The 13,055-nt window shown below is 37.7% G+C and overlaps 2 protein-coding genes across 2 annotated transcripts; one reads left to right on the forward strand and one right to left on the reverse strand.

The window, feature by feature from the left end:
• Positions 1–211: 211 nt before the first annotated feature.
• Positions 212–4,505, reverse strand: LOC132096586 (transcription initiation factor IIB-like). Its single transcript, XM_059502032.1, has 7 exons — positions 4,387–4,505; positions 3,274–3,380; positions 3,049–3,182; positions 2,820–2,966; positions 2,014–2,143; positions 1,085–1,366; positions 212–989 (listed from the first exon to the last, which is right to left on the reverse strand). Exons 1-7 carry the CDS (start codon positions 4,401–4,403, stop codon positions 856–858), a joined length of 951 nt encoding a protein of 316 aa, XP_059358015.1. The 5' UTR covers positions 4,404–4,505; the 3' UTR covers positions 212–855.
• Positions 4,506–6,710: 2,205 nt separating this feature from the next.
• On the forward strand, positions 6,711–11,104 carry LOC132096588 (volume-regulated anion channel subunit LRRC8D-like). Its single transcript, XM_059502034.1, has 2 exons — positions 6,711–6,997; positions 7,886–11,104. The coding sequence occupies exon 2, from the start codon at positions 7,888–7,890 to the stop codon at positions 10,357–10,359; it is 2,472 nt and encodes an 823-aa protein (XP_059358017.1). The 5' UTR covers positions 6,711–6,997; positions 7,886–7,887; the 3' UTR covers positions 10,360–11,104.
• The last annotated feature ends 1,951 nt before the right edge of the window (positions 11,105–13,055 follow it).

Here is a 13,055-nt window from a genome sequence, read left to right on the forward strand (position 1 = left end):
AACACTATCAAGCTGGAAGCACTAATTTTTTGTTTCAAATATCCATGTTTTATCTAAATGGTGGGAAAACAAATGGACTGTACAAAGGTTTTCTACCCACTACTTGTATGTTGGAGCAAGATGCAGAAGAAAAGTTTCAAAGGTACAGTCGTGAAGTTTGACTTGACAATGGTGTAAATAACAGGTTTTGCTAAAAAAAAAAAGTCAGCCATTATGAATGCAAAAATTAAATGTTTATTATGCAAGTCATGAGTCTTTCTGCATTTCGTAGACCTAATCAGGTTGTAAATGGTTTATTTGTCACTTCAAAAAAGATTATCTGTTGTTTCATGAAATCTTTAAATTAACTGAGCTGTGGATACAGGAACAGAAACACACGGACAGAAACTTCTGCTTCACACCATTCCCCTCGTGAAATAAAAAAAGAAGGGGAAATAAAACCATTCGTGAGCTACACACTTTCAAAGCTCATGGTATTTGTACACCTATTCTGGGTATTTCTGAGATGTTCACCATGCTTTTCTGAAAAGCATTTATTAAGTTACTAAATATAATGCAACAAGCTAACAAAATCATTTCCTACAAAGGAAAATGTTACAGTAAGAAATATGCCTAATTGCAACCACCAAATTCTCACTTGGACATATGTACAATTTATATACACACAAATGAAAGTAGAGCCTGCAATCTGCGATTTAAACTTGGAATGTGTCTTCTGTACTTTGTCGGATCCCTGCCGTCATCTTCAAAAGGCTTCGGCCTTCACGGAGGAAGAGCAAAACGTGCAAATTTCAAAGAGAAAAGGGAAAAAATTCTGAAAGTACAAAGAGCAGTGAGTGTGGGGCACATGGGTGTTCACAGTTGAGGAAGTTTATCCACTGGTGTGTCGAACTTGAAGTCCGGAGGAAAGAGATTGGCAGCACGGGGATAAATGAGACGGTAGGACTGACGGATGGTGACGTCTGCCACTCCAGCGATGTCCCCAATCTCTGTACAGAAGGAAAAAGAACTTCCATTCATACCGCCTTTCGTTTATGATTATCGCTATACTCATTGACTGGATTATATATTTGTTCTCTCTTACCCTTCTGTGTCTTCTTCTCAGCAGATGCTTGGGAGGCCATGTAAATGGCTGCGGCTGCCACTGAGATCGGACTGCGCCCTGGAACCAAGTCCAGTTCAACGGCCTTCCTGGCGATATATGTGGCCGCCATCTGCACCTGTTTGGGTAAGCCCAAGTTGGAGCAGAAACGTGACATGAAGTCACCGGTTGTAATGAGATCCACGCTCGTCTCAAGAGCCTTCAGGATAAGCTTGAAGCAGCGGCCAATCTCCTTCTTCGAGATCCGAGACACGGCACAGATTTCTGGGGTGGAGGAAGATAGAAATTATATATACCAAGACCTGCTGAAATAATGATGGCTAAATATCTTCAATTATAGAGTTATCTAGCGTCATGCTAAAGGTGAAGTGTGTCATTTCTGGACCAAAAGCATCACCAACTGGAGTTACAAAACTAAGAGGTTTTCCAGAACATTCCCTCTGCCTTCCACTGGTCGCTCAAACAAATAAACTCACACTATTGAGGGCAACAGTGCCCACCCACTTTTTCAGTAGCCTTTGTACTGGAAGAATTTTTTGTCCCACAGGGATTTAGAAAAGTCTTTTAAGAGTTATGAAACAACTAGCTATGAAGTGCTTTGGAACATTACAAACTTCAAAGCCCCAAAACAATTAAATCAAGTATTTAATTGATGGTAAAACATAACATTTGGCTAAATAATTATTCGCTTTACCAAAGCATGTAGCTCACAGTAAGTCTGTTTTTAATAGTTTATAAGTTATTGATCAAAATAGAATTGCCCTGCGAAGAAAATGAAGATAATTTATTCTTTTGGAGCCCCACTGTTGCCTTCTTTTGGTTGAGCCAGCGTTGACAGTAGACAAAGTAAATTCAGTACAATATAGTTTATTAATAAACAACAAAATAAAAAATGAGCAAGTGGTTTATACCTTTAAATGTTCTAGGGACGCCCTCCTGTCTGCACGCTATGTAAAGGCAGGCTGAAGCGATCGCATCATTACTTCTGCCTTTCAGACTCTTCTGTTCGTAAACCTGTTTGAACAAGTTGTTTGTTCGGTCCTGTATCAGAGAAAGGAAACTTTACTGAGAGAAAAATACTGAGGTTGGAAATACTGATTAAAGAGGTCATATGATGTTGCTAAAAAGAACATTATTTTGTGTATTTGCTGTAATGCAATGTGATAGTTAAGTTTCTAAACACATTATTTTCCACATACTGTACAGTATGGTTGCTCCTCTCTGCCCCGCATTTCTGAAAGCTCATCGTTCTGAAAAGCAAGGTGTGCTCTGATTGGCCAGCTATCCAGTGCGTTGTGATTGGCCGAATACCTCAAGCATATGATGGAGATGTTCCCCCCCTTACCATATTTGGAAACACACAGCGTCTCCACAACATGTTGGCAGCGACAACATCAATACTACAACAAGAATAAAAGTTATGAATTATTTCTGTGTGTATACATTTGAGCGGCGTTATCCAAATGTTCCCACACAGTGAAAGATTTGTAGGGGTGTTTTTATATTAGCTGTTTTCGGAGGGCGTGGATGAGCCTTAACTTTTAGAAAGAATATCTCTTAGTTAAACTTTAATCTTTGTGACTTTACGGATCTTATATATGCACGCTTGTATACAACAGCTTGTAACACTCCAAAGACAACATGAAATTGCATCATATGACCCCTTTAACAAAAGACCATGAATGTTTTCGATTAGTTAGTAGGCTGGGACACTCACGATAATGTTTCTGGGGAGGTTGATCCTGTCAGCCATGGTGGTGATCTCCTTGAAGGCATTCAACATGGCTCGATCCGCGCTGCTCATGGTTCTCCGATTCTGGTACTTGGAATTTCCAAACTCATCAAAACTCGCTGCACCTGTCCCCTGAAATACCATATTTAAAAATCATGATGAAAACACAAATGTATGCATGTTTGCATTATAAATAGGTAGACAAGTCCCTTACTTTGCTGATCGTGGTGGTGAGGTCTCCTCCATTGAGGAGAGGGTTCTGAGCGTCACCAACACGAGACGGGTCATTAGTTGCTTTCTCATTGGTGAACGTTCTCCACTCTGACCCTACATCAATTACACGGTCACCTAAGAAAGAAAGAAAACACAAGCTTTTTGTCTTATTGTTTAAGTTAGTGATGAAAAATGAATATACCGAGAAGCAGGTGGAAACTCATACCTACTACAAGGCCACAGTCAGGACAGATCATGTCTCCTGCCCTGTAGTCCTCCACTAGTATTGCATCGGGGTGATTGGGGCATTGCACCTTAGGAAGAGAGTCTCCACTAAAAAGGACGAAATTCCAGAGGTCAGGAAAAATCCACATGAACTCTTGAACTCTACTGACATTAGTAAACAACTGTTTGTCTGTGGATTAGGATACAGTAAACACTACAGAAAGATGCCAAATGAACCACCACCGATACACATATGAAGCAGGGGCATATTAGATAATTTTTTTATTATTGGGTACAGATTCATTCATTAGAGAAGATCTTGATGCATCATTACCTTTTCTTCATTTTTTTCTTAACTTTATTTAAACAGCAGAACTACAGACTATATATGAACGTTATATAAAATAATCTAAACCTTACTTCCTTTAAACATGACACATCAACTTTTAGTGTTCCTCCCTGACCCCTATTGAATTGGTAAGCTAGCTATAATTTTGAATAAGCTATGCCTTTATATATTTGTCCAATCTCTATAAAATCATAAGCTTTAAATATATAAATGTATAACAAAAACAGTGGACTTAAGAGTGGCTTGGACTGTTACAGAAGGTGATTGGAAATAAACACTGATGTTAAAGCCTCAACAACGAAGACATGAGTTAGGATAAATAAAGAAAACGTTTATTAGATAAATAATCAGTGGGAATCGTATCCTGAGAGTTTTCAAGAGCCCATCTTGTCGGTGATGTACGTGCTGTTAGCTCTGTGGTGACTGTTGCTTTGTTTGTTTTTGACAGGAATCTCAACCATCCTCGCAGATCTGAAACAATTTATCTGACGGCTTGTTTTACTTTTTTTTTTTTTTTTTTACAGAAATTAGCTCTCATTGTGTCGTATTTCATACGATGCGAACAGCTAACTTAGCCAACGTGCGCTAGCAGAAAATTACATTGTATTCATTATCCAAGATCTGGTGGTTTATACGCACCACATCGACAACAAACTACGACTAAAAAGGCTATAGTGGCCCACACCGCACAGATTCAAATGTCACCTACGTCACCATTTACAAAACGACAATAGAGACACAAAACCAGCAGAAATGGTAACTGACCGGCTCGTCGATGCCATACTGTCAATGTCTGTTGTCCACGGTAGTGACTCTCCGGTGAACACACAATGGACGGACGCTACCCGTATTTATAGATTTTCTATGTCACGTGTACACGGAGGAGACGGAAAGCCATAAGCGCCAAACTTACAAATGTATTTGTATCAAAAATGAATATGAAATTGTTTCTTGCATGATACATGCCGTTTCTTCTCCTTACATTTTATATGTTCCGTGTCAACCTTAAAATACATATATTTTTTTCACATTAGTCTCTTTATCTGACATTCCAGGAATCCATTATACAGTTAATATAAAAATATAACAGTTTTATTAAATGTTAGAGCCAGCCTTAGCACAATATGCATCTCAATCTGTAGTTTGTTTTAACACAAATTCGATTATAAATAGTGCTGTATAATACATTACAATATCTGTCTGAAACATAACATGTACAGGCGCAGTATTGCACATGGCTTTAATTTGACTTAAATGGAAAATGCACGTGATTTGCTGTCTCATTTTAAAACTATTTGTGACTATTTCTTTTTCATTCCAATGTTTACTGACAAGGCCTTGAAAGTTTCAACAATGCTGTATTTAAAAATTATATACCATCCCTAAATTCATTAATCATTTGTGCTTAATAATGCAGATGTCTCATACAAAGTTATTACTGGTTTAATTCCTCCTGTAGTCCTCTCAGAAACCAAGGGTTGGGCCCTTTTATAATCATGCAATGGAGAACACTCATATCTCTCTCACCTCTAGAGCAATAAAGGAGCAAATGCACTGATAAACAGGCGATGACATCTTATAGCTATATTTTTATGGCAGCTACATGTGTAAAATAAAATGGGTTAGAAATAGAAAATAGAAATGTGTAGATCATTTAAACTTCTGTAATTTAGGGAAATTGTCATATTATGAACTATATGATGATTGTTTATGAATAATCAAAAGCATTCAAAACACTGGTGGAATAAAAAAAATGATAGAAAATGAAGAAAAATACACGTGTTCATGATTCAGTAAGACAGCAAAGGACAATATATGTTACTCTTTACAAACTATAAATAATTTAAAAAAAAAAAAGTTAGTTTAGACATTTTCTGTACACTGTGCAAACCAAACACTACTCCACCATTTAAGCATCTGGGGCCGGATTCACGAAAATCTTCTTAAGAAGAAAATAACAGCCGTTATTTGAATGAATAGATGACGCGCTGCTAAACTCGCACTATTGTCTCCTTGCGCTTCCTGTATAATCATAAGCATACCCTAATAATCATAAGCACGCACCATAGACTGTATATTTTTGTCTCGACATTGACTGGAGCTCAGCTTCATGTTTTTAATGCGGCCTGTTTTTGAAAAGTTACTTTTAAAACAGTCTGTCTCAAGCTACAGCGATACGTTTCATTCATTTTGTGTTGTTTTTGCACTTTCATCTGAGTGAACGCTTCCGGTATTTGAGTCCGCGCTTCTACAGCAAATGCGTCCTGAGCATTCATATGAGCTGAATACTGCCAAAGATTATGTATTTATAAGCTCAAATTAACGCGTTCAATTAAAGCTCCCTATCGGACTCGTTTTAGAGTTGCTAATGAGTTTTGAAGTCAGCAAAAAGCAGCGTCACACACAGGCTAATCATGAGCGATCATGTTTACATTAACAGTCATCACTGTCCCTTCAGAAAACTCATGCACATCTCTAGTCCTCCTGTGTATTATATAGCTGTTGTTGTAATGCTTAAATATAACAATTAATTTGAAATAACCCAATAAATTCATTAAATAATTATGGTTTGGGATTTAAGACAAGTCTGGGGCTGTCCTAAATTTAAGAAGTTATTTACGATGATTTTTAAGAAGATTCTTTTCAAGAATTTGAATTCTTCTTAGGTTTTGTCTTAAGAACAATCTTAAGAAAAAAGATAAGAACATTCTTTAGAAGATTTTTTGGGCAATACAAAATATTCTTATCTTTTTTCTTAAGTTAGAAAATAAGAAGAAATTGGCAGTTAAGAAGAATTTTATTCTTAAGAATGTTTCGTGAATCCGGCCCCTGGGTCCTAGTTTCCTCATAAAAATGGAGAAGAAAATAAAGTATAAGAAGATTGATCGGGGTTAGTCTTAATTATTAAATAGTTATGGCTGTCAGAACTGTAATACTTTAAAGTCTCCACCTGTAATTAAAAAACAGCTTTATCCAAAACACTATTTTGTGTCCTGGGCGCGTCTGCAGCTCTAAAAGCATTTTATCCAGTGCTTTCATAAAAGCTACGCTGTCAGCGTCCAATGAAATACGCAGTTGACGAACGCAACAGCTCCGTCATCTTGACTGCTGAACTACACGTCGGGGCAGGTCGGACAAAGAATCGCATATTTTAACCCCAGGCCGAAGTTACAGTGCTCTGGACAGCGTGTGCAGTGCTTGATGGATACTTACTATCCCGAAACAAGACTGTTTGGTGGCGATTATGCTTTTGACTTTTGTAGTCTGTTTCCTGCTCAACAACAACTTTTGACAAATCTAGCGTCTAAAGCAATATTACAATCAGGATAAGGACAGCGCGCACTTTTCCATCCCAGTGAAAAACAGCATAGAGACAGTAAGTAGCCCGTTTTACTGTTTTTATCTGGGTCTTTGAGGCTTATTTCTTCCTACTAACTTTAAGTTATCTAGAAATATATTATTCCCAGGGGCTGCATATGTGAGTTCAGCAGTGTAGCGTTTCAGACTCTGTCTGCATTGTAGATCCTGACATCAAAGTACTGCATTATACACATTAGAATATTTATTGTTTCATTAGCCTGATAATATCCATTTCAGAACAAGCTAGAAACGTTTTTAAACTATATTTACAGGGTCATCGACTAAATAGCTGCATTTGCATTCTGAATGGGTGATTGAAAAAGTTTACTCGTAATATTAAATAAAAACTTTTATATATTTCTTAAATCCCTTAAATGGTTAACACATACAATTCTAATGATTAACATCTGCCATGTGTTTCCAGACTCTTATTTCTCATGCACTACACTGAGAAAATAGTAGACACAAAATAAAGCAGTGCTCGAACTGAGTGCATGCCACTGGGAGTTTAAAAACAGAATTTGGCTATTAATACGTTGGCAGCCAAAAATGTTTTAACCCAGAATCAGGAAGCACATCTGAAATGAATGGACACGTGTTTCTCATGCTACACAAACATGAGAGTCGTCGCTAGCAGGTATTTGTTGAATTATGCATAGTCAGTACATGCACTCTATGTGGTTTATCTCACTATTTTATAAATACATTTATGCTGTAAGTCATTTTCATTGAAGAATATGGCTAAATGTAAATCTGCTCAATAAAATATAGTTTTTGTTTACTTTATCTTGGCGTAAACACCAAAGACCTTCAACGAATGCTGAGCCATGTAATAGACTCAAATTAATTCTGTTCAAACATGCACTGACTTCATATGCACTGACTGCACTTCTCTTCATTACAGGGATGTTTAGTCTAACTGAAGTTGCCTCCCTTAATGACGTCCAGCCGAAGTACCGTATTCTGAAACCATGGTGGGATGTGTTCATGGATTATATTGGAGTAATAATGTTGATGTTAGCCATTTTTTCTGGGACTATGCAGTTATCCAAAGACCAAGTGGCATGTCTTCCCATTCTTGAGAAATGCACAAACCCTGAGGCAGCACAAAATCGACTAGTATGTTCCACATCAGTTCTGGGCTCTGCACCCTCAACAACCACAGACCTTCCTGACAGTGTTACACAAGAACTCCTTACCACTCAACCTACCCACTTAAAAAGGGAAGATAGGTGGTCTCAACCCAGAGGACGACAAACAAATCTGGATTATCAGCAGTATGTTTTTGTCAACCAAAAGTGCTACCATGATGCCCTACCGTGGTACAACAAATACTTCCCATACCTTGCCCTCATACACACCATAATGTTAATGGTAAGCAGCAATTTTTGGTTCAAGTACCCAAAGACCAGCTCAAAGATTGAACACTTTGTTTCCATTTTGGGGCGGTGCTTTGAATCACCATGGACAACGAAAGCTTTGTCTGAAACTGCTTGTGAAGATTCTGAGGAAAAGCAGAGATTCACAGGTGGTGTGGTTTTCCAGAAACACGTATCCTCGGAGGACAACAGTCAGTCTACACCTTTAATGGAGACTCCAAAGGTGCAGTTTCCAACTGAAAGGCTTATTGCAGAAGCTCCTAGCCTGACCACCTTAGACAAAAAAGATGGAGAACAAGCCAAGGCTCTTTTTGAGAAAGTGCGAAAATTTCGAGTCCATGTAGAAGACAGTGACTTCATCTATAAACTCTACGTGGCTCAGACAGCGATAAAAGCACTAAAAATCGTTTTGATATTGAGCTATACATCAGCATTTGCCTCAGAAATCAGTTTCAGCCATATATGCCATCCTGAAATTGAAAGTTTGATCGGGTATGATCAGTTCTTTTGCACGCACAACATGGCATTCATGTTGAGGAAACTTCTTTTCACTTTTATGGCTATGATATGTCTCTATGGACTGGTGTGTTTGTATACACTCTACTGGCTCTTCAGGAGACCTCTTAAGGAGTACTCTTTTGAAAAAGTCAGAGAGGAAAGTAGCTTTAGTGATATTCCTGATGTCAAAAACGACTTTGCGTTTCTTTTACACATGGTCGACCAATATGACCAGTTGTACTCCAAACGATTTGGTGTATTTCTCTCTGAGGTGAGTGAGAACAAACTACGAGAAATAAGCCTTAACCATGAATGGACGTTTGAAAAACTACGTCAGCATGTGACTTCCAATGCTCAGGATGAACAAGAACTTCACCTCTTTATGCTGTCGGGACTCCCTAATGCTGTATTTGACCTCACCGATCTAGAAGTCCTCAAGTTAGAGCTTATTCCTGAGGTCAGGATTTCAGCTAAGGTTTCTCAAATGACCAGCCTACAAGAACTACATCTATATCACTGCCCAGCTAAAGTTGAACAAACTGCTTTCACTTTTCTACGGGACCATCTGCGATGCCTTCACATTAAGTTTACTGATGTAGCAGAAATCCCACCGTGGATTTATCTGTTGAGGAGCCTAAAGGAAATGAACCTGATTGGCAACTTGAACTCTGAACACAACAAGATGATTGGTTTGGAGTCACTTAGAGATCTGAGACGCTTGAAGATGTTGTACCTCAAAAGCAATCTCAACAAAATACCAACTAATCTAACAGAACTTTCACCACATCTCACCAAACTGGTGATACACAATGATGCAACTAAATTACTGGTACTGAACAGTCTCAAGAAGATGACGAGCCTGGTAGATTTGGAGCTCCAGAACTGTGATTTGGAGAGGATACCCCATGCCATCTTTAGCTTGGCTAACTTGCAAGAACTGGATTTGAAGAATAATAATATCCGGACCATTGAAGAGATCATAAGCTTTCAGCACCTGAGAAGATTGATGTGCCTCAAGTTATGGTACAACAAGATCACTGCCATTCCAACATCGATAGGCTTAGTGAAAAGTCTGGAGTCCCTCATTATCTGTCACAATAAACTAGAGACCCTTCCTCCAGCTTTGTTTCATCTGCCCAAACTGAGGCACATTGACCTCAGCCACAACTGCATCTCAAGTATACCAGTGGAGGTTGGATACCTTCACAACCTTCAACATTTCGCGATCACTGGGAACAAGGTAGAGGTTCTGCCTAATCAGCTGTTTAAATGTTCAAAACTAAAGGTTTTATGTGTGGGCCAGAACAGCATCACATCCATCCCAGAGGCGATTGGGCAGTTAGTTCAGCTGTCCCATCTAGAGCTCAAAGGGAACTGCTTAGATTGCCTTCCATTCCAGCTTGGCCAGTGTCGCCGCCTTCGGAAAAACCTCCTTTTCGTGGAGGAACATCTTTTCAACACACTGCCTCTGGAGGTCAAGGAAAGTATCAGTAGTGATTAATGGACTGATGGACATTTAAATTCTGCAAGAAATCTGTAAAAATTTCTATATTTTCTGTCATCAAAAATATGGTCTATAAATGGGCCTCAAAGACAGGATGCAAATACACATGTTGCAAACAACAGTGTTGTGTTTGCTTCTGCTTGCCATTTGTTTCAGTTATGTCCTGTTATACTTATACATTGTGTTTTTTACATATATTTTTTTCTTGTCATATTGAATATGCAGGCTAATGCATATTGTAAAGAGACAGTGCACCCAAAAATTGCAATTCTGTCATTCTTTACTTGTCATCCCAAACTTGTATGACTTGTATGACTACTGTGGAACAAAACCAGATATTTTAAAATGTTTTTGTCCATTAATGGGCCCATAACAACATCCAACCCTACTGACTTGTATTGTATGGACAAAAACATAAACAGAATGACCATTTCTGGGTGAACTTTCCCTTTAATTATTGAAAGGTCAAGCATGGAAAACTGCAGTATTCAGTGAGGTCTTTTAACTCTTTAGGTATGGAAACAATCCCAACTTAGAATTCATTTTAAGTTTTTTGTTTTTGTTTTTTACAACATTAAACATGTAAATGTATCTTTAGATTTGTCCTTTAAGTTTAGGAGCTGCTCTTTTCAGCATTTTATACACTTCAAAAGACAAGATCCGACATGATGAAAGATTTGATGAAACACCTTTTCCCTGTAGCAATAACAGCAATATTGCAACATGCTTTTGAGTTGGAGAATGTGTTTTTGTATTTTCTTTGTTAAAGAGTGAAACATATGAAATGTTTTGCTGTATTGTGCTGATAAGAGGCATGTCAAGAACTAAGAACTGCCAGAATGTGTGTGTGTGTGTGTGTACACCCTGCAACTCATGATTAGAACCACAGTGACCTTATAAAGCTGCCCTCACTTTACTCTTGAGTTGTCATTATGATTATATCTTAGAAGAAGCCAGACGCTTGTCTCGAACAACTGCCCTTAAAATTCTGTTGTGTAATTATTAATTCCTTATATTTTCTGTTCTCTGATTATTAAATGTGTATGAACAAGACATCAATATATGAAGGTAAATCAGTAGCAAAACTCGAGCGGTTGAAGATCTGATTTTGAGAACTTGTCATATTAATATTTGTATTTGTAAGTTAAAATTTACACTCACAGCTCTGATGTGAAAAGCTGAATCTTTCAATTTGCACCCACAGACAATGATCAAAACACCCGTGTTTTGAATTGGAAGTTGTAGATTAATAGTCACAAATGTGTAGAATGACATTCACACAAAGAAAATGACATACATGTTTACGACATATTTACTTTTGCACTTTACTTCAGTTACGCTGCACAACGTCAAGTCGGCACTTACAACCTCTCAGATCTGGAAGTACAAGTTCAAATCCTAGCGCTCTGACTTTTGCTACTCTTTTTGCGGTATTCTGTTGCAAAACTCACTTGTGCACTTGTATATGCAGATGTGAGAGAGCAGAGCTGGGGGCCGGGCTTTGGTGCGAATGAAGACATTTTATTGGTCGATGCCCGACCAATGAACAACGCCAACTGTTTTCACTGAATATCCTTAGCTTTGACAGGATTTTAAGACACTGCATTCATTTTGCCATTCAGGTATTATCTAGTAGACAAATAATGCAACGGGTTGAAATTCTTCATACAGATCATTTTTATGCAGGAAGGTGCTCAATTGAGCAGACACAACTTTTTCTAAAATTTTAGACATAAATGGAAGATTTGAAATAGGCCTATAATTTGCCAGTACACTAGGATCTAGTTTTGGTTTCTTAATAAGAGGCTTGATAACCGCCAGCTTGAATGGTTTTGGGACGTGACCTAAAGATAACGACGAGTTAATGATATTGAGAAGCGGTTCTTCGGCTACAGGTAACAGCTCTTTTAGTAATTTAGTGGGTACAGGATCTAATAAACATGTTGTTGGTTTAGATACAGTGATACGTTTATTTAGCTCTTCCTGTCCTATAGTTGTAAAGTGAATTGTGTGAATGTCATTCTACACATTTGTGACTATTAATCTACAACTTCCAATTCAAAACACGGGTGTTTTGATCATTGTCTGTGTGAGCAAATTGAAAGATTCAGCTTTTCACATCAGAGCTGTGTGCAAATTTTAACTTACAAATACAAATATTAATATTACAAGTTCTCACAATCAGATCTTCAACCTCTCGAGTTTTGCTACTGATTTACCTTCATATCAATATAAGTTTTAGTGTTTTTAAAAAGCAATTCGATTAACCGTCAGTTTTAGCATTAAGGGCTAATATTACAAAGAACACTACCTGCAAAAATATCTAAAAATCAATAAAAGTAAAAAGATTGTCTTGTTTTTGTATTTCAACTGATTTTGGCTTTGCATTTAGACCTATTTTGCATATTCTAATTTACTGTAGTAGATTAAGTAATTAATTTACTACACTTCTGTTTCCACTTGTTTACTTTCTTTTATTTTTAACACCCAGTTGGTTTATCGAGGATTAGCCCACCCCCTTCTGTTTGGTTTTACTGTTGTTTCCCGTAGACATTTCTATCTTGATAACACTGAGCCCCTTGGTGATTTTTCTTATATTTAAATACCTTTCAGCAATGGGTGTGTCTGAAGCTGAATGTGATATTATAACCCTGCTGCTTGAATTTATATTCCCACAAACTTGATGACACCTA

This window comes from Carassius carassius, chromosome 20 (assembly GCF_963082965.1).
Source record: "Carassius carassius chromosome 20, fCarCar2.1, whole genome shotgun sequence".
Lineage (NCBI taxonomy): Eukaryota > Metazoa > Chordata > Actinopteri > Cypriniformes > Cyprinidae > Carassius > Carassius carassius.